This window comes from Cygnus atratus, chromosome 2, assembly GCF_013377495.2.
Source record: "Cygnus atratus isolate AKBS03 ecotype Queensland, Australia chromosome 2, CAtr_DNAZoo_HiC_assembly, whole genome shotgun sequence".
NCBI classification, from domain to species: Eukaryota; Metazoa; Chordata; class Aves; order Anseriformes; family Anatidae; genus Cygnus; species Cygnus atratus.
This window is the reverse complement of record NC_066363.1, coordinates 65,080,206-65,099,344: the sequence shown is the minus strand read 5'-3', so window position 1 is coordinate 65,099,344 and position 19,139 is coordinate 65,080,206. Positions and strand designations below refer to the sequence as shown.

The following is a 19,139-nucleotide window of genomic DNA, read 5'->3' as shown; positions in this document are numbered from 1 at the left end:
GAGTATCTAATAGTTTGCTTCAAAATAGAGGATATGTTCTGCTTCCTAGTCGCATGGTGGAAAAGGAAGAGAAATGATGAAGGGTTGTGCTGTGACCATCCCAGGGCTGTGATTCTCCCTGGTTGTTATCCCTCACTTCAAAGACGTAAAGAGAAATAGCCTAAGCAGCTTTCTCCACACCCAGCAAAATCAGGGTACCCTTCCATTTCCAATCCCTTACATTGCCCTTCCTCATAGTCAAGGATAGGGAACAGTTCTACACCATCTGCAGGCTTCCTGTGCTCAACAGCTGTTTCCAGAAGTTGCTCCTGTGCCCCCCCAGATAACCAAAATAAGCTGCAGAGCAGGAAAGAAAAAGGCACCCACTCCCACCCATGAGGCTGCCCATTTCATTTTTCTCTTCTCCAGCCTGAAGGGTATAATCTTAGTTACCTCTCCTTACAGACTCCAGCTCTCTAGTTGACAGGGCTTTTCAGCAACCCCAAATCAAAGCAGCTGATGTCCGTCTTTGTGATTAGGGGCCTGACCCACAGCTGGCTTTAAAGGAAGGGGTCTCAGTGGGCTCTGGATGAAGTCCTGAATTGCAGACTCTAGTGTCTGATGCTGTGTGGCATCTCTCCAATTCTTGCTGTACTTCCTTTGCCTAAAGCAGGTATTATGTTCTGGCAGACCCCTGGTGAAGAGGGTGAAGAACTGCTCTGCTAGCCTGGGACAGGTAGGGTGGTGATGGGGCTGCAGGCACCACCTTGCTGGTCAAAAACCAGCCTCCTGAGGCTGCTTCTCCCCGGCCCATGGTACTAAACCTGAGAGCAAGGCACCACCTAGAGGCATGCCGTCTGTAGTAAGGCTGGAAGAGAGAAGTGCAGGCAGGCTCCATCTCTCTTCTGTGAGAAAAACAGTGTAGTGTGGTGTCCATCAGAAACTAAAAGCATCAGAGTTCTCATTTTCTTGTTCCTTATTTTATCAAAACAAGTCGCTTAGTTCAAACAATAAGCGCAAACCTGGAAGCACTCTGAGAGACTGAGCTGTGGTCAGATAGACTGGGAGGGAAAACTCAGCCAACAGCAAAAACAGTCCTGTGGGAGTCTTTAATTGGGATATAACCCAGATAAGATGCTCTTGATTTACTAGTAACTTGGTTTAGGCATTTTTTTGTGGAAGTCCCCGCCTCAATGTTTATGAATTAAACAAAAGCAGTTTTTGCAATTGCTGGTTTTCATCACCCAGCATATCACAGCCTTTTAATCTTAAGTAGCTGGAGCAGTCTCTCTAGGCCAGAAAGGACTAGGATCAGAGCACTCCTGAGGCCAGCAGGTATTTCTCTCTTCTCTTCATGCAAGTCATTTCCTTTGGCACTTGGACACTGAGCTGGGGTATCTGTTCCCTGCTCTGAACCACCTGGGTTCCTGTCCTTGTGTTCAGATCTGCTTCCCAGAACCTGGGGAGCAAGTTCCTTCAGAAAATAAATCCATCTGCCTTAGCTTTCTACCTCCTTCTCATTTTCTTCTTTACAGGTTATCCTTTTCCTTTTTGCAACCTCTCCTTCCACTATAAACCTATTACTGGCCTCTCCCGTAAGTGGCAATTTAAAAAATATAGCTAAGCTTTTGAAAGCAGAGTTGCATTTGTTTGTTTTGTGCCACAGAGTATGCATCATGAAGTTTATTGAGTCTCTGAAAACTGTTACTAGTATAAAGTAGATCTCCATAACTGTAATTATCACAACTGGAGACTAGCCCTGGATCTATTTGCACTGAGATTTGGCATTTTCCTACATTAAGTCTCCTTGTTCTGTCACGTACTTGGAAGAAGCTTGTTTTGAAAACCACTTGAGCATGTGCTTAAAGATGTTCAAGTCAGTGGAACTGGTCATGCACTGCTGAGCACAGGTTAGGAGTTCAAATGAGCCCAGCAGTGGGGACCTTGCAATTTTGGGAGCTGCATGGATTTTCTGCAGAAACTGTCTCTCCTATATGGACCCCAAAACACATTTCTTTCTCGTGTACCATTTTAGGCTTGATCCCCTGAGATTTTCAATTTACCTGCCTCTTTCCTGGTTCATGTTGCTCTGGGACTAAGCCAAATGCCGGTGTTACACTGCAAAAAGGATGAAGCACCCTGCAGTTTATTCATTGTTTATATGCATTTCCCATGCAGTGGGCCTACACATCTGCTTCAGGACTCTTACAGGACAGCAGTTTAGGCTGCATGCAACTAATCAGTGCCTATTTTTTTTTTATTTCATTCTTTTTAGCTGCAGCCTGCTTTGCTATGAAGAAATGTGCTGCAGGTCACCGTAAATCCTGCTCGGGAGCCCAGCCAGCTCCACTGGCACCACTGCCCTCTTTAGGGGAGGCTCCGCTCTGCTCCCTTCACTGCAGCTGCAGGTTTTGGAAATGGGCAGTGCTACCTTGTTTGCTCATTTCTGAGAATTTCCCATTTGCACAGTGACAAGTGCAAGGTCCTGGATGCCAGCTGATTTATTCCAACTGCATTTCTACCGGTTTCTTTTCCATACGGCACTCGTGTGTACAGTGGCACAGGCAGAGCAAACTTGCTTGTGGCTGAAGCTTGCTTGCAGTAAAAACCTCTCTACTGCTGGTGTTGGAAATCCCACCTTCTCCGTTCAAGGGATATCTTACACAACCCTGTACAAGCTGCAGGGAAAACTTTCATGATCTTACTCTCATGAAAGATATGAGTGATGTTTATGGAGAGAGAAGCGACAGAAGGAAAAACTATGAATAGTGACTACACCAGAAGGGTCCTTCGGTGCCCTGCCTTGTCCTTTTCTTGTAATGAGGGCAGAAGAAGAAAACGAAACGCATCTGCTAATTAACACATAGTGTAATTTCCCTAGAAAAAGGAAGTAGAGGTTTCTGCTTTGCCTAATCCTGAACAAGTTTCCTGTGAAGATAAGTGGGTTTTTGACTGGGGTCACTTTGCCTTGCTGCTTTTGACTTCTATTTTGCCAGTGAAACAAGCAAGCTGGAAACAAATATGCAATGCTTTAAGCTGTGTCATTTAGCCTAGTTCAAAGAGTAAGTATCAGAAAAGGAAGCAAGGAGTTTTATTTCTTTTTTGTTGTTGTTATGCAAAACAGTACATCTTCAAATTTAGTGCCAGCTCATCTTCTGAGAAAAGTTACAGTTCTGCTCACTGGTGGCTGGAGAATTTTTAAAAATTTGATGCCAAGAGAAAATCTTCTTGAAAAATGAGGTCTTTGAATCATGCCTCTGCTGTTCCTTATGCCTGGCTTGAACATTCTCTAGATTGAGTTTCATTGTTCTAGGGAATAATGTGATTTTTTTAAGGCATTATACAAGCTAGAAACACAACTATATGGTCAAGTCACAACAGATATGTACTGAAAACAAAATTCTAACTTTTGCTCCAGTTAGATTTGGGCCTTCCTTATTACTTTTTCCTCCTAAACTAAAATTAAACTGCTTCCACTTCATTTCAGCTAGTTTGAAAAAACAAACAAACAAACAAAAAAAACCCAGCTTTTTCAGAAAGAGTATTTTCATGGGGCGGGAGGGTAGAAAAGAAATATATTCGCAAAAATTTGAGCAAGGCTGCTCTGCTGTGCCAGCTGCTGGCTAGAACTCTGTGATTTATACATTTCTCATTTTCACAAGACTCATCCTAAACCTGTGTAGGATACAGTTGTTCCTGTCCGTGTCTATTGAAATCAAAAACAGTATTAGTTTTACAGCATAATTCTGCTAGGAAAGGTGGAATATGTTTGTCTTTAAGAAGATGTCAGTAAAAACTGTAAAGGGGTGATAAATGTTGGGAAGATGACACTAGGGAGCAATATTTAAGGCAATAGCTGAACACCTATAGGAAACAGGAATTTGCATGCTGCCTTTTGCCAAGGCAAATAAATCTGCTTGGAGCATATTCTTCAACAGCGGAAAGGTCTGGCTGCAGTCATGAAACCTGCAGAGGCATTCCCAGTGCTATCAATTCAGGTTCTGCTGGTGAAAAGCTCCTAATAGAGATGTGCCTCAAGGATGCTGACCAAAAGCAGCCAGAAAAGCTGGCCTCATCCTTGTATACTGTATGTCATATGGGGCAAATGTTGTTACAGGAAATGAGAGTTGTATATTGCTGCTTCCCTGCCAGTGATTTCTTACCTTTCACATTTCCCAGGGACTTTGTTGTGTGCTGGTGGCCATGCCAATGTTTCTGGCTGCATGCAAACATGAGAACTGGCTCGTTCTTGCAACCTGGAATATATAAGCAAAGAAAAGCAAAGCTATACCTTTGGCTAAGGCTGGATCTAAACTCACAGTGTTTCCTAATATGTGCTTGTTTGCCTCGTAAAGCAAGCAGAATAATTGGCAAGGCTGCTCACCTAAGCCCAGGCTTAAAACAGAGGTGTCAAAGCAGCCACAGAGGGGCTACATGCTGTAGCAAAAGGGCTGCACTGCAAAGAAAGTTCAACATCATTCTTGGAACAATGCATTTGCTGATTACCTTAATTTCAGCAAAGCTTTTATGCACAAAGGAAAGGGTAGAGCCAGCTAGATCTCAAAAATCTACTAAACTGAGCCTTTGGAGACAATTCCATGTGAAGGTGGAGCAAAGCTACATAATAGGTGGGGAAAAAACCAAACACGCATGTGAAAAGAAACATAAAAAGCCAATTAAATTAATGAATTCAAAGAATTACCTTCAAGTGAGCTGCATGAAACAAAGATCTCATAAATGCTTTCTGAGCAAAGCAACCCCAAATCCAAGAGATCAACTTATCAAAACAGTGGAAAAACTGTTTTGACAAGCAAACCTCTGCATACTGGAGGGGGCATAATACAGGTTTGTGGAACTCGGTTCATTTCTCCATCCCTCCAGGCTCTCAAGGGAGCCTGGATAGGTCACTGACTTGGACTTACCCCCAGCTACCTCTAAATGTTAAGCAGAGTGTGATGCCTAAATTTAGGGCTGTCAGCATCTGAGGCCCCTTTCCACAATCAAAGGAAAGCCAGTGGTTTTCTAGAGGGCAACTCAGACACCAGGTGAGCTAAGATGTGCATCTAATTCAGAAACTGGAGCAGAGTACCTACTGTTAGATAGGATGAGTACTGGTCTCCTTGCTACAACTCCAAACTCAGAGAGTGGGAATGACATCATCAATTCTTTGCTGAGAATATGGGAAACCTGCATTTGTTAAAGATGGTGAAACTCTGAAATGCTCTGAGGATTATCCATCAGATATCTGTTAGTTATTTGCTTAGAAAGATTTTCCAATTTGATGCTTTGGTTTCGACTTCCTCACAAGACAGGCTTGCCAAGAGAGAAGTAAACAAACCTGATAAAGCACATTTCCAACTAACCGTTATTTGCAAATAAGTATTCTGTCATATGTCGTTGCATTCATAGAAGAAGTTGTATATGGAACCAAATCTGGTTTTGCACAAGTGACAATTTCCGTTCTGTATTTTCCTTTTCTTCACTAAAGTCCTTCTGTTATATTCTTTGAACAAACCTCTTGTATTTACTGATGATAATCCTTATTACAGTTAAACTCTTGCTTGTGTGCCCCATTCTTAAGAGGCTGATTATTGAAACGTGTAACCTTCTAGCATCTTTTCACAATTCTAGAAGACGAGATTCATGCTGCTTGTATTTTGGCTTGGAATGGACCTGCAGACCATGCAGAAATGCTTTTTTTAAAAAACAAACAACAAACAGATACAGAATCCAAGCATAGCTATAAGAATACATAACCATCCTACTGGATCAGGCTATCCAGCTCACCATTTTGTGTCTGACATGGCCAGTGGGGATGTGTCTGCAAGAGCAAAACATGTTAAATGGGGGGGGGGGGGGGAAGGAAAGCACCACAGTAGACACAGTAGATCCAGTTTATAATGAAAAAGGGCGTAGGCCTCAAGTCCTTTGGGGGGCTCTGCATGTAATCACACCCGAGGCCTGGCTGAGAGGGCTTTGGTTGCCAGCCCTGTCTTACGTCCACAGAGCTTAACCTTTTGCCTTGTTCCTGCCATTCTACTTGCTGCTCCTGCCTGAGAGCAAATGGGGAATAAAGGATTGAAACAAGAGGAGCTCCTACAGCTTGCTGAAACACAGGACAGCCAAACACCTTCAATACCCCTGTGACTTGCTTCAGTGAGAAGTGGACACTTTCTTTCACAACATCCAGAGGCAGGTTGTGAAAGTAGGGGGGAAGTTCCTGTTAACTCTCACCTAAAAGTCCACAGATCCTTTATTCCAAGATTATTTAAAACTTTTTCCCACCTGATGTTTCCCTTCTTCTAAAAATTGGCTTGGCTTCCAGCAAAACATTTCGCTGACGCTTCCAGGTCTTTGTTGTGGAAAGTACAGGCAGGAGGAAGGTTTCACAACAGTCTCTCTGAAACCTGAATCCTTGCAGACCATGTTTTTTGTGTTTCTGGTAACAACAATTTAAGCCCTGGGAGAAACTGTGACCTTTGCTCAGTAAAGTTGATTTTCTCCTCTGAGCTCTATGCTGATTGGATTTCTGATACAACCAAGTTTTAGCTGCTTGCTTTCCTTTCCTCACCAATCCTTCACCCACCTTTACCACAGAGACAGAACCAGTGGTAACGAAAAGGAGTAGAGAACAGAGAAAAACCTGCCACAGAAACACTTTCCTCTTCCTTAGAAGCCAGGGCTCTAACAGCACATAGTTGAAATGGTTTCTAGTCACCAACACCTAGAGCCAGGACACGTATGGTCAGGAAGAGCTTTATTTTCTCATCTGTGGACAGGCCTTTTGTACCAAGCGTCATATAGCTGCCACCCTCCTCCCCAGTTTAAATAGGATTTAGTATGCAAAATGAGTTTTGGAAGGAAAATGACCATTGGTGGGATCAGGGAGGGGAGAGGATTCTGGTACATGTTTCAAACAGGTGGGGACTATGGTTTCTGGGTTAGGGGCTAACTCTCTACCTCTCCTCGGCGCTTTACAGGGTCCACAAGTGTAATATGAGGTGGGCATCTATGTCCTTTGAGAAACCTCACTAATTGCAGATGGGGAGAAATGAGGAAAGTTGGTTCACCAGAAATTATGCTTCTGCCCAAGAACCCCAACAGCAGAAGTATCTGTGAAGGGAATTAGATACTTTGTAGGCTGGGTAGTCACAAAGGAGAATAAGGTCATTTCCAAGAAGCCCAAATTAGTAAGCTCTTAGTTGCAAGTTATGTAAGGAAAAGGAAGAGTCCCCTTCCCCTTCCTCTTGTGTAAGAAGGGGTGGAAGAGGACTGGATGGCCCGTAAGGGGAGAGAAAGGTGCAAGAGAAGCAGTCAGCGAAGGGACAAGTTATGCAACTTTCACTTAATTGAGAATTGTCTTTCAAATCTGCAGAAAACAGCACGTTGCTCCCCTTGTTCCCTGGACAGAAAGGCACAGTTTTACAATCTCCTTTTATTGTTTTCCTGATAAGCAGGCATTTCACTTGCCTGATACTATACAAAATGTCCTTTAGTAAATTCAGTCAGTGCCATGGCCTTTTCCAGCTGGAACGTTAAACCAGATCCTGGCTGGCCAGCTAAGTTTTTACCCCGTAACAGAATGTTGTAGCTGTGGCTGGCCAAGGTACCTGAGCTAGAAAGGGAAAAAGTCAGCTTCAACTCCTGCTTCTACCCTTGCCCAAAAGGGGAGCAGTGCAATTATAGTGCAAGCTTTTGAGACCTTTGGGGACAAGCTGGGTTGGCACGCACAAGAACAACTTGAGTACATGACTTTGTATTATTGTCCATGACTTTGTATTCCATTCTGCAACTGACAGCTAGCCAAAGTTTAGGCCTTACTCTGCTTATTTTGTAAGAACCCTCTATGACCTATACAGACTCCTACTGTAAACAGCTATAAAGTTAGCAAATCTTCCTTCTTTGGCAAAACTCCCAAAGAGTACTTCTGCCTAGTACCTTTCTGTGTCCAAGCTCAGGGTTACCTCTTCCAGGGGAAACCCATCTCCTGGCATGGTAATCTCCACTGCCTGAAATGACCCATCTGGGCCACTGGCAATTGAACACAAATTTGTTTTTGCATTACTCTGACAAGCAACAGGATTGTTGATTACAGTTCAGCTCAAGACCTGAAAGCAGAGCTATCAGAAATCACTGAATTAGAGGACATGGATCTCTGACAACAATAATACTTGTGAATCTTAAAAAAAAAAAAAAATGAAAAAAAGAACAGCACCTTCTGAGGTCCCTATGATTACCATGTTTGTTCTTTGTTACTCAACGAAAATGTGCCATTTTTGCCACCTAACAAAATACTAACAAGACATTATCACAAAGATGAAAATACCTTACAGTGGTATGAGTCATTTTGGCTTTATGTGAACATCTTAGAGAAAGGAACCTCAGAAAAATTTAAGTGCTGGCATGTTCTTAAGTGATAGGCCTTCTGTATTTTATACAGAAATGATAGCTATCTTTCAACCCACACAAATGCATTTCTTTTTCTTTTTTTAAGCGTCAAGCAACCAAAAAACCTCCATCTGATTACTATCCAAACTTTTGGATACCAATAAAGTTTATTATTTCAGTGGGCTATGATTATTTTTTATTTGTATCTAGGTGACCTCTGCTGGTAGATTCTTATCATTACTGTAATCGTATCATTCTTATCATAACTGTAATAATACTGTAATAATAATTATTATTAGGAAAAAAATCTTCACTAAAAGGGTTGCGAAGTATTGGAACAGGCTGCCCAGGGAAGTGGTTGTAGAGTCACCATCCCTGGAGGTCTTCAAAAAACGTGTAGATGTAGAGCTTAGTGACAGTTTAATGGCAGTGCTAGGTTAAAGGTTGGACTAGATGACCTTAGAGCTCTTTTCCAACCTGAATGATTCTATGATTCTAATTCACACGTAAGGGTATAGATGCAGTGATATTCTGGTAAGTACTGCCCTACATTCACAAGAAAACATACAATCCCTGCTCTGAAAAATAGACTCCCATGCTGGAAAGGTGTAAAAAAAACCACAACAACCCCAACCACAAAACAAACAAAAGCAAAAATAAACAAAACAGAAGGCAGTTTTTAGAGAACCGTTTACAAATATCTAAGAACATCTCAGGATAGGGTCACTGGCGTTTATTCAACATAATTGCCTAAATGCCAGCTATTGCTCGGAAAGCCTCTGAATTTCATCCTGCTAAAAGCAAGGAGGTTATACCAAGGAATGGGTTAGTCTCCATTTGTGTTCTTTCCTTGTACGCTTTCTCATCCCAACTGCTAACAGCTATTGTATACCAGCTAAATGGACCTTATTCTGACTCAGCATGGCTGCTGACAGTCTGTCCCGTATGCTACAGCAGCACAGGATAATATGATACTTAATAAAAATGGCTATTCACCTGAGGTATCACAATGCAACTCGCAGCTAACAGCCTTGGTCTTTGTGATACCCAAGGTCATTTCTATTATTACAGCACAGTGCAAGGAAATGCCACAAATACCGAGAGGGCCTTATCTGTTTATCATAGGTGAAATTGGCACGCTTTGCAGTAGCACAGCTCCACGTTGGAGCACAGGCTTTGAGTTCATATGAGTTTATAATGAGGGGCTGGCTCTGGCAGCCCAGACAGAGCTCAACGTGTGGTGCACGTGTGTGTATTTACGATGACACTGCTGCGCCCGTCCCTCAAGCACTCAGCTGCCACACTGACAGCAACGGTGCCTTTCAGACAAGGCATCGGATGCAGATGTGCTGGAAAAAACTTGTCTTGGCCATGTCCTGCTCATGGCGGGAGCCAGGGGTGCAGGCCTGGCATGGGGCTCACCTCTTCCTCGCCCCAAATCCTTCGTGTAACGTGCCCGGTCCCCTACACGGGCTTGGCTTTGCCTGTCACAACAGAAACGAGAAGTTAGCCAACAGTCTGCGTCACGGCTGCCGCCAACCCGACCCCGCACACCCCAATGGGGCCCGAGGCGGCCGGGGCCGGGCCAAGCCCCGGGATCCGCCGCGACACCTCCGCCACGCCGCGGCCGCCCATTACGGCCCAGTACAGCCCAGTATGGCCCAATACAGCCCACTACTGCCCGGCCCAGCCCAGCCCAGCCCGGCCCGGCGCCCCCCGCCCCGCTCTGCCGCCCCCCCGACCTCACGCTCTGAAGTTTGCAGGCGATTTCCTCCCCGGGCCGGCCTTATCTCGGGCCGCACGTTGCCGCGCGGTGACTAATAGCGGCACAACATTGTCTCGGGATAAAATAGAGCCGGGGCTGTTTACCCGCTCCATGGGGGTTCGCTATAAAAGGGCGCCGGGGACCGCCGCGCCAGCCAGACGCGCCGGGCAGCCCCAACCCGCCGCCTGCCCCCGCCGCCAGCGGGAGCCAGCGCCCTCTGTCCTGCGGCGGCCACAGCTTTCTCCCTCCGTCTCTTTCCCCCTTCTTTAACTTTTTTTTTTTTTTTTTTTTAAAAAAAAAAGTTTAGCTTGAGTTTTGCTCCCACTATGGATTACTCGCACGTCGTCCTCCCGCTGCTCTTCGTGCTATGCCCGGGGCTGCTGCTAGCAGGTAGGTGCAGCCTCGGGGCGCACCGGGTGGGAGAGGGTCGGGGGGCTGGGCACTAAACCGGGCTGAACCGAGCCGGGCTGGGCTGAACCGAGCCGGGCTGAGCCTCTGCCTCTCCTTCCTTAGCCCCCGGAGCTGAGGTGGGCTCCGCTCCACCGCCCCCCGCCGCCCTGCACCGCCGCGCCCGGCGCTGCTCCTGCTCGTCGCTGCTGGACGAGGAGTGCGTCTACTTCTGCCACCTGGACATCATCTGGATCAACACCCCCGAGTGAGTGGGCCGCCGGGGCTCTGCTGCCTGGGGGGCGGGGGGGAGGGGGGGGGAAGAAGATAAAGGGGGTGGGGGTGTTCATGGGGGACTGAGGAACCTCAAGATCCCCCGCAGAAAGAAGGGGGCGAAAGGAGCGTTTCTTTGCATGGGGTCTCCTATTGCTTCCCCCCTACACCCCGTTTTTCTGCCGCGTTTAGTAGCAAGACTGTTCACTTGGAGAAAGTATTTGAGCACCTAGAGTGAGGAGAGGGCACCTCATAGCCCTAATGCATCTGTACTCCCAAAATCTAGGCGTTTCCTTTGGGTGCTGCCCTGCAAGGGCTGCAGGTTGCTTTTCACAGTGAATCAGAAACAGACAAAATGCCAAAAGTATGTTTTTACCACTCTGATTTTACATGGCCATTTTTCTGAGATGTTACGAGGCTGAAAGGTTTACTTTGACACGGGGTGTCTTTTCACCAGCTCTCACTGCACTCTGCCGCAGACTAATGCATCTCGCATGTTAATAGCAATAGGTGCAGAGTCCGTTTCCGCAGACTCCTTTCCAAAAGGTAGCAAGCTAGAGCCTCACCTAACACTGCAAACACTGACTTTGGCGATCTGTTCTACTACTGGAATTCCTCTGAGGATATGTGCCTCACTTTTATTGCTTCTCTCAGTATTGGCAGTTACCAAAGTTCAAAGAGATGAGGCTCTATTGGTTTTTATTGCACAGAGAGGCATAGCAGCTTTATGAAATCACAATTAAAAGGTCATTAGCCTTGCCAGTAGCCATGTTAATAACTATGTTGCAGGTTCACCAGAAGCATTTGCATGGAAATTATGACCAGCAAGGCATTCCCAATCCCACAACCTTTACTCACACAACCAATCCCATCGATAAGATTGCCCAAAATACCCTGCTGTTCTGAAGCCACAAAATTATTTGAATGACTTTCATGTTGTCTCTTTGATTGTAGGAAGACCGTTCCTTATGGTCTTGGAGGCCCTTCTCGATCCAGAAGATCTCTCAAGGACATGGTGCCTGAGATGCTCACTGAAGCCAGCAGCAGATGCCGATGTGCCAACCAGAAAGACAAGAAATGTCTGAACTTCTGCCAGACAGGAAAAGATCTCTGGTGCATTTATTGTTGCTACTCTTTAAAAGGCAGCACATGTGAAAGGGCTGGATTGTGGTAGACTTACTCATTTTGGCACTTCCTGAGTGAATAATCTTCCCAAAGCCTTGCCTCCTACCTGGGTGCTCATGCTGCTATGATACATACTATGGTTTGGCCCAGATAGATCGCTTATTACATGCCTTGAGAAGTGGTTGATGAGATGCCTCACTTTGTGGACTACAGACTTGTTTTTTTTAACAGCTGCACCTTTTCACTTTTAACAGGGCTCAGTCCACAGTGGAGAAAACCTTGCGTCATCGCAACAAAGGTGGCAATTGCATTGGACCCAAATGCATGAACCAACAGTTTGTTGACAGCAGGAAGATTAAGAGGTGAGTTTCTTCTCATCCAGCTGTAGTTCCCTAGAATAGCAATAGAGAGCACTATTCACCTCCCTTTGGGTCAACGCAGGCTTGGCTGCTGATTTCAACTTGAGAGCTTTGAGGGAATCAGTGAGGATATTTTCAGGGCTTTTGTTCATGCTGTGGAACCTTAGCTTGTGAAGACGAGGGTACTGAGCTCTGCCTAGCCTCATCCATTTGCTTGTGGGGAGCAGATTTGGTTGTAGGTTTAAAGATACCCCAGTTTTCAGAAGAGTATAAAATTGTATTCTGGCAGAAATAGCAGAACCTGATACATTAGTGTGTACAGGCATTATCGCAATTACTTAAAAATAATACATCCCAACTATTCTAAAACTAAGTTGTGTCTGAATACCTTTTATTAGATTCTTTGCCTCATCTCACTGGGGGAAAATCCAGATTTGAATATATAGTTTCTTCTGACTGGTGTGGCTGCTTATCCCTTATGTTGTCTGATTAAAACTATGTATGATGAGTACAGGATGCTAGCAATAGAAATGACTGTAGAGAGGCTGAGAAAACGGAAAATAAATATTAAATGAATATTTGAGCCCAATTTGACTTCTGAAACTGAGAGTAAATTCTAGGACTGCACTTTGAAATTCATACAGAAAAAGTTGAGTGGCAATAGGCAGCAGTATCCCTTTCCAGGCAGTTCAAAGAGGACTTGCAAAGAGGACCTTGGACTTGCTGCACCCATGAATCCCACAGATGCCAGAAATCAGCTTTGGTGCTGAGCATCAGTACAGCTACATCACCTCTGGCGTTCAGTCTTCATCTATATGCCCATGTGAATGTGCAGCATACAGAAGTTCACCCATGCAAACGTAGGCTCTCAAGTGCTGTTTTCAAAAGCAAAACAGGGTCTGTGGGAGCAGGTAGCCTGATGATTTTGGGTGAGACTTTGGCCCTGGAGTTGTTAAATCATTTCTGAAGATGGGACTTACTTCTGGTATGGGTCCCATTCATTGAGTCCAGATCTATTTTACCTAGAAGAAAAGAAACAGTCAAAAAGAGTAACGCTGAAGACCTCTTGGTTGGATATATGCTATTTAAGGAAGTCAAGGGCATGTAAAGTTGAGTGAATATTTCAACGTATTTTAATGTTTGGATTGAAATTCTGAATGACATATTTTGAGTGGCTTAGGTTAGCATAATTCTGGCAGTTGTATAGCAGTCACTGGTTTCTGAGGATCCTATGGCAGAAATTGAGGCTGAGGTTTAGTTAATCAAACCGCTGAATGTCTGCACACTGGAGATGCATCTTCATTATTAATGTAATAATAAGGGTATATTTCTTATTTTTTGCAGGCTGGAGGCCATTGGTAACAGTATCAAAGCTTTCTTCAGTATTGCAAAGCTGAAGGCTGAGCTCCAGAAAGGGTGGAAGCTGAAACATAACAGGGCGAACAAAAGGCAAAGCATCTGGGAAAGCCTGAAAACATCCTAGTGGGAAGATCACCCCAATCTTTCTCCATCACATTTGCTGCCAAGGCATCATCAAAACTCTCCTTTGACTTTTAACATTCCACTACGGCAAAGGGCCTCTCTGTCCAAGTGTTTGTGCAGCAGAGCAAAACACTGAGGAAATCCCATATATGGAGGTATAAAAGCAAAGGATTTCATCCTTCTGGAATTCAGATGGGTGGGTAGAGGGGGAGAGAGGAAATCCACATGTAACATGTTAAAAGCTATCTCTATGAAGAAATAGTTGAATATTACTTCTGGAATGTTACTCGTCAATTGAGCAGCTTTCAGGGTCCTACATCAAATGCATTTTGCAAGGAAGACCTTGCAGATGTGCTTAAAAGGACAGAAAGCAAGATCCGAGTGGACAAACTTCAAAGCAAAAACTCTATTTCTTGACTAAAATGCAAAAATGAAAGCCACAGTGCTACTTTAACCAGGACTTACTGCATATATACATGTCTACCTCGCATGCTGTTTGTTGCACTCCTGCTAGAGTATTTTTACACCTTCTTATTGCCTTCAGTAATCAGTAGCAACCCTTTGCCTTTTTTTCAGAAGTCTAGTTTACTTGTACAACTAGAGTTATCTGAATGTGGGTTAGACGCCGTGCTTGTTTGCATAGTTAGAGTTCTTTGGTTTTGGATACCAAAGGACTGTTCAACAGAAAATAGGCATTAGAGGACACTACTAGGTTTCCCATAACAATGATATCTGGATAACAAGTTCTAATAATAGAGGTTGTTGCATCTTACACGTCACCAAAACAGCACTGGAGCAGAGCTGTAGCAGATACTGTTGTTGGGTTCATTCAGTGCCTTGTTTGGTATAAATGCGTAGAGACAAAGGGTTGTCTTAAATTATGTCAAAAGGCTAATATTGGGTGAATGTTTATATCAGTGAATTTGTTCACATTGATGAATTTGCTGACAGGTTTTATTGAATTTTACGTGCTTAATTTTTAGGTGTTATGTATTTATATTCACACAAGTTCTTCATTATATTTACCATGTTGAATACACATTGAAGTAGGCCATATTGGTCTATGCATGTTTTATGTATTTCTGTGTGAAATTGGGAAATGCTTTATGCCTATCGAGGTAAATATCTTCAGAAATAAATATTTTTAATTACTGTCTTGGCTTGTTTTTCATGTGCCCTGCTTTTTCCCTAGGCCCATGGTGATGGAGGCAGACTGCCCCACATACAAAGCTGACCTAAATGAGGGGTATGCCCGTGATTGCTTTTCTGACAAATTATCAAGATTCCAGCATTGACAGTTTAGACCAGGGCTGTGCCAGATGTGAGACAAGAGACGTTACTTATTCTAGCTTAATGCTTCCACACTGAAATTTCTTGACAAAATTTGAATTGGCCAAATGAGATTAGACTAGAGGAACACTCTGTCACATGGCTAATGTTGTTTTTCATCCAATATTACAAATTCCAGTGTTGGATATATTGTATAATTAAAATATGGCCAATAAGGGTTGGATATTGATGAACTAGAGGAGAAAGATGAGCACACTGGATACTTTGTGGGCTATATTGGGATCAGCAGGTTTATGCTAGTTATTACCATGCTATCCCAGAAGTCTCGGCCATTAAAGATGGAGACCTCAATGAGACCTGGCCCCAACCCGGGAAAGAGCCAAAGCAGTAGTAAAACATTGCATATCTCCAAATGTTTTGGGCTATATGGGAAAACAAAACAAAAGAGTTAGTTCATACTTGCTGGATAAAAATGAGGGTTTTGTGCACGTGTGTGTGTGGGGGGTGTTTTGTTTTTAAACATTTACAAGCAGATAAAAGGTGTGAGACACAAAAGCTGGTTATAGTGGCAGTTAAAAATTGCTGAAATAGTTCTGTATTTCTTGTTGATGTTCACTTGCTTGTGGAGTGCTTCATACCACAACACCAGAAGGCTAAATGGAGCCGTTATACTGTTTCCTCCATGCCATTCTGTTGCATTTTGGGCAGCAATCGAGTCGAGAGGTGGCAGTGTTGGCAGCCCAGCTCTGTATTAACTGTGCCTTGCCCTGGTTTGCATTAGTAAGCTGGACCAAAAACCAGAATTTAATAGTCTGTTTGTCTCAAAGAATAAGCAAAAGGGAGCATGAAGTATTTTATCTGAAGGCTTGCTCACATACAAGTAACAGGATCTGTCCCAAAGGTTTGATCCTTCTCAACCTGAGCTGCATGGCAGAAAGAGCCTCAATAACAGGGCCTGAACCCGCGGTTAAAAGAAAAAAAAAAGAGGCATGGTATGTGCTGGGATTTATGGCACGGAATATGGAACAGTGTAAAAGTACATTATGATTCATAATAAACTGCACAAAAAAATGTTCTACCTGAAGCCAATGGAAACATTGTGCTGACTGCGAAGGCAAGGCTGCAAAATCGGGGCTCTCATTATTTTAACTAGAACTATTCTCAATTTTTCTCTCACAAAGTAAACCTTTCATGGACACTGTCTATTTTCAAATAAGTGATAGATTTCTCTAATTCAGGATGAAATCTGAGAAGGACAAATGGCAACATACAGAGAAGAGGGCTTTCCACAGTGGCCATACCATAACAGTCCCAAAATACACCTGAAATTATAGCTCAGATTAAGAGCAAGGAATGGCCCAGTTCCCAAACTGTTACCGAGTTGTATCTCCCTCTTCTCATTTTTCCTGGGTTCAGCATGATCATTTCTGAAACTGCAAAAAGCTTCACAGCAAAAGACTATTTCTCTCCTTCCAAATTTAAGCTTGCTGTACTTATTTTCATTCAATGCTATGTGTAATCTTACTTGGTCAGCCAGTTTATTTTCATTTTCTCTGGATAAAGGTTCTTTTGACTGCATACCAAAACAAGGTATACAATAAAACAAAGCTTCGACATGTGAGTCAGGCTTGAAGTCAGGAAAATAATACAATGCCACTGAAATTCTTTCCATCTTATCTACATAATTCTGACCTAATTTTTCCAGAAATGGCAACTCTAATCTGTACCACGTTATCATGAACTGCCTCAAAATAATTCACACAGGATGTCCTAATGTTGCCTATAGAAGTTACCAAATACCAGCTTCTTTGTTCATTTCCTTACATTAGGATAAATTTAGCCACTACAACACATTTCTATATTTACAAACAGAATGAGCTGGACAAACCACTGTCTGAATGCTATCTGATGTTTACTTGCTTCACACTTAACTATTTGCCTCTATGTATAAAAACTATATCAATTTCAACTTCATCTGCGTTGTGGTGTTATTATTAAGTTCCTTGGGTAGAAATCCAGCTTTCATTCTCGACTGATAACTTTATTTAATTTAATGTTTTTCGTTTGTGACCTAGGAAACAAAAGGACAGAGTTTTTGATTAATTAGATGAGAATGCTTGGAAGCTGCGACGGTGAGTGTAAGTATGTGAAAAGACAGAATGCCTCAGATAAAGTACAAAGATACTGGCTGGATCATTTTTCCTGAAGTAAACATCATGCAAACGAGATTTTGGAAGCCTAGCCAGAACTGGTATTCATGTTTTATTTTAGTTTACATCTCTGATCAAATCTGAACTCGGTGAAAAATGATAGGGGAGCCTATTTTTCTATTTCTCAATATGGTTAAACTATCAGCTGTTATGTCTTCATAGCATGCCTGGGACAAGCTCCTATACTCTGATCAGGTCAAGGAGACCTGATTCTATCTGAAGTCCACCGGGTCAGTCAGTCAGCCAACAGTTCTCTCAGTTTGGAGGCATCATTTATTCCAGTGAAAATGAGAGCAGAACTTGACCCAGAAGGGCTTTCTTCTTTCTGATATCACCATGATGGGGCCAAATGGACACTGATTTGTTGATGCTAGCACAGCGCTCCAGTGGCTCTTGTTGTAGCTGTTGTTTCTGCCCTATTTTTTATTTTTTTTTCCACAAGCATTTGCTAGCAACAAATTTGATAAATATCACTTTGGGGCAGTTTGTCTTTGGCTCAAGAAAGCCGCGTATAGGAACAGAAGAGCCCCATGGAAGTTGTGGTTTCGTCAACTTCTCTAGCTATTCTGGGGGCTGCAGAACTGATCTGAGTTCACCAACTGTAATTCAAGCTCACACTGTTGTTGTGTTTTTCCCCCCAAGGAAATAAAAATAACAAAAACAAACAAACAAAAAAACACCAACAAACACAACCAACATACAACTAACTTTTTTTCTAGCTGAAGGAAAAATGTAATGTTATATGCCCATCATTAGAAACAAATCCAGCCTCTACTCTGGCAAGAAGAAAGCAGCACTGTATTTTGGCCGTATATACTGGATTTACATTTTCCGCTGCTTTCTCCATCTGTTTTCACAGACATGATTCAATCAAGTATAAGGTAAAGTGTCCATCATGAAAAATAAGGCAATGACTACAGGACGTGCTTGTGAAAGGCAGCCACATACATTAAATATTCTGATAACTAGAGCTGCTCCTCTGGTCATCTTTCTCATATTCATTTCAGTCCTGTTGGTTGTTTAAAGATACCTGTTTTTCTTCTGTTTCTTATTCTCATCTTCTCTTATTTCTAACAGAGACATAAAGCAGTGATAAAAAATATACAGCAAACTAAACTGGACAGAAGAATTGGGCAAATGGTTCCTGTTGTATTCTTAGCAAAAATGCACAGGCCTTCACATTGTGTATTTGCCTGCAGAAGGGGTTTTTAAGTAGCTGAGACCTATGACAAGTGATTTAACCCACAACCAGGCTCAGACCTGCAAAGAGTTAAACTTTGTGACCACCAGCTTCAGCAACCCTAGTCATGTAAATGTGCACAGAGGTGCTGGGTGCTTTGCAGGACCAAACTCCCTCCTTGAGGAAGTAGGGACTTCTTTACTTTCTCATGTCCTGAACTTGCTCACCCACTTTGGTGAGCCTCCCTTGAACAGTATAAGCAACTACAAAACAGGAACCATGATATCATGTGCAGGAGAGGCACCTTGAGGGTGCCCTCTGGGTTCTTCCCTGATGTTTGATGAGACTGTATGTCTCATCTCACCTCTAGAGAGACATCTCTTTCCTCTTACATGGGCTACCCAGCACATCCGTCAGGCTGCTGACTTCATTATGTGGCAAGGCAAGCAGGGATCAAAGAGTCCATGCTGCTGAAAAGTGATTATCCCTTGGCTGGAGGGAGGGATGTAGGCTTCATGGGGCAAACTGTGCACAATGCACAATACCAGTGCATGCAAACTTTTCAGTGGATGGGACAGCAGGTAGCTGCAAATCACATCAGCAGCCTTCCTTGGTCCCCTGGAAATGTAAACCACCCCTTCCAGGTAGCCATGAATTCACCCTGTATAATGCCAGTTGTGCTGCTTTGCCATGGCAGCTTC

General features: G+C 43.4%; 1 protein-coding gene across 1 annotated transcript; it reads left to right on the top strand.

Annotated features, from left to right (window-relative positions):
* The first annotated feature begins 10,383 nt into the window (after nt 1-10,383).
* EDN1 (endothelin 1) lies at nt 10,384-14,914 on the top strand. The gene is made up of 5 exons (XM_035552443.2): nt 10,384-10,522; nt 10,646-10,787; nt 11,747-11,905; nt 12,172-12,279; nt 13,621-14,914. The coding sequence occupies exons 1-5, from the start codon at nt 10,459-10,461 to the stop codon at nt 13,757-13,759; spliced, it is 612 nt and encodes a 203-aa protein (XP_035408336.1). The 5' UTR covers nt 10,384-10,458; the 3' UTR covers nt 13,760-14,914.
* The last annotated feature ends 4,225 nt before the right edge of the window (nt 14,915-19,139 follow it).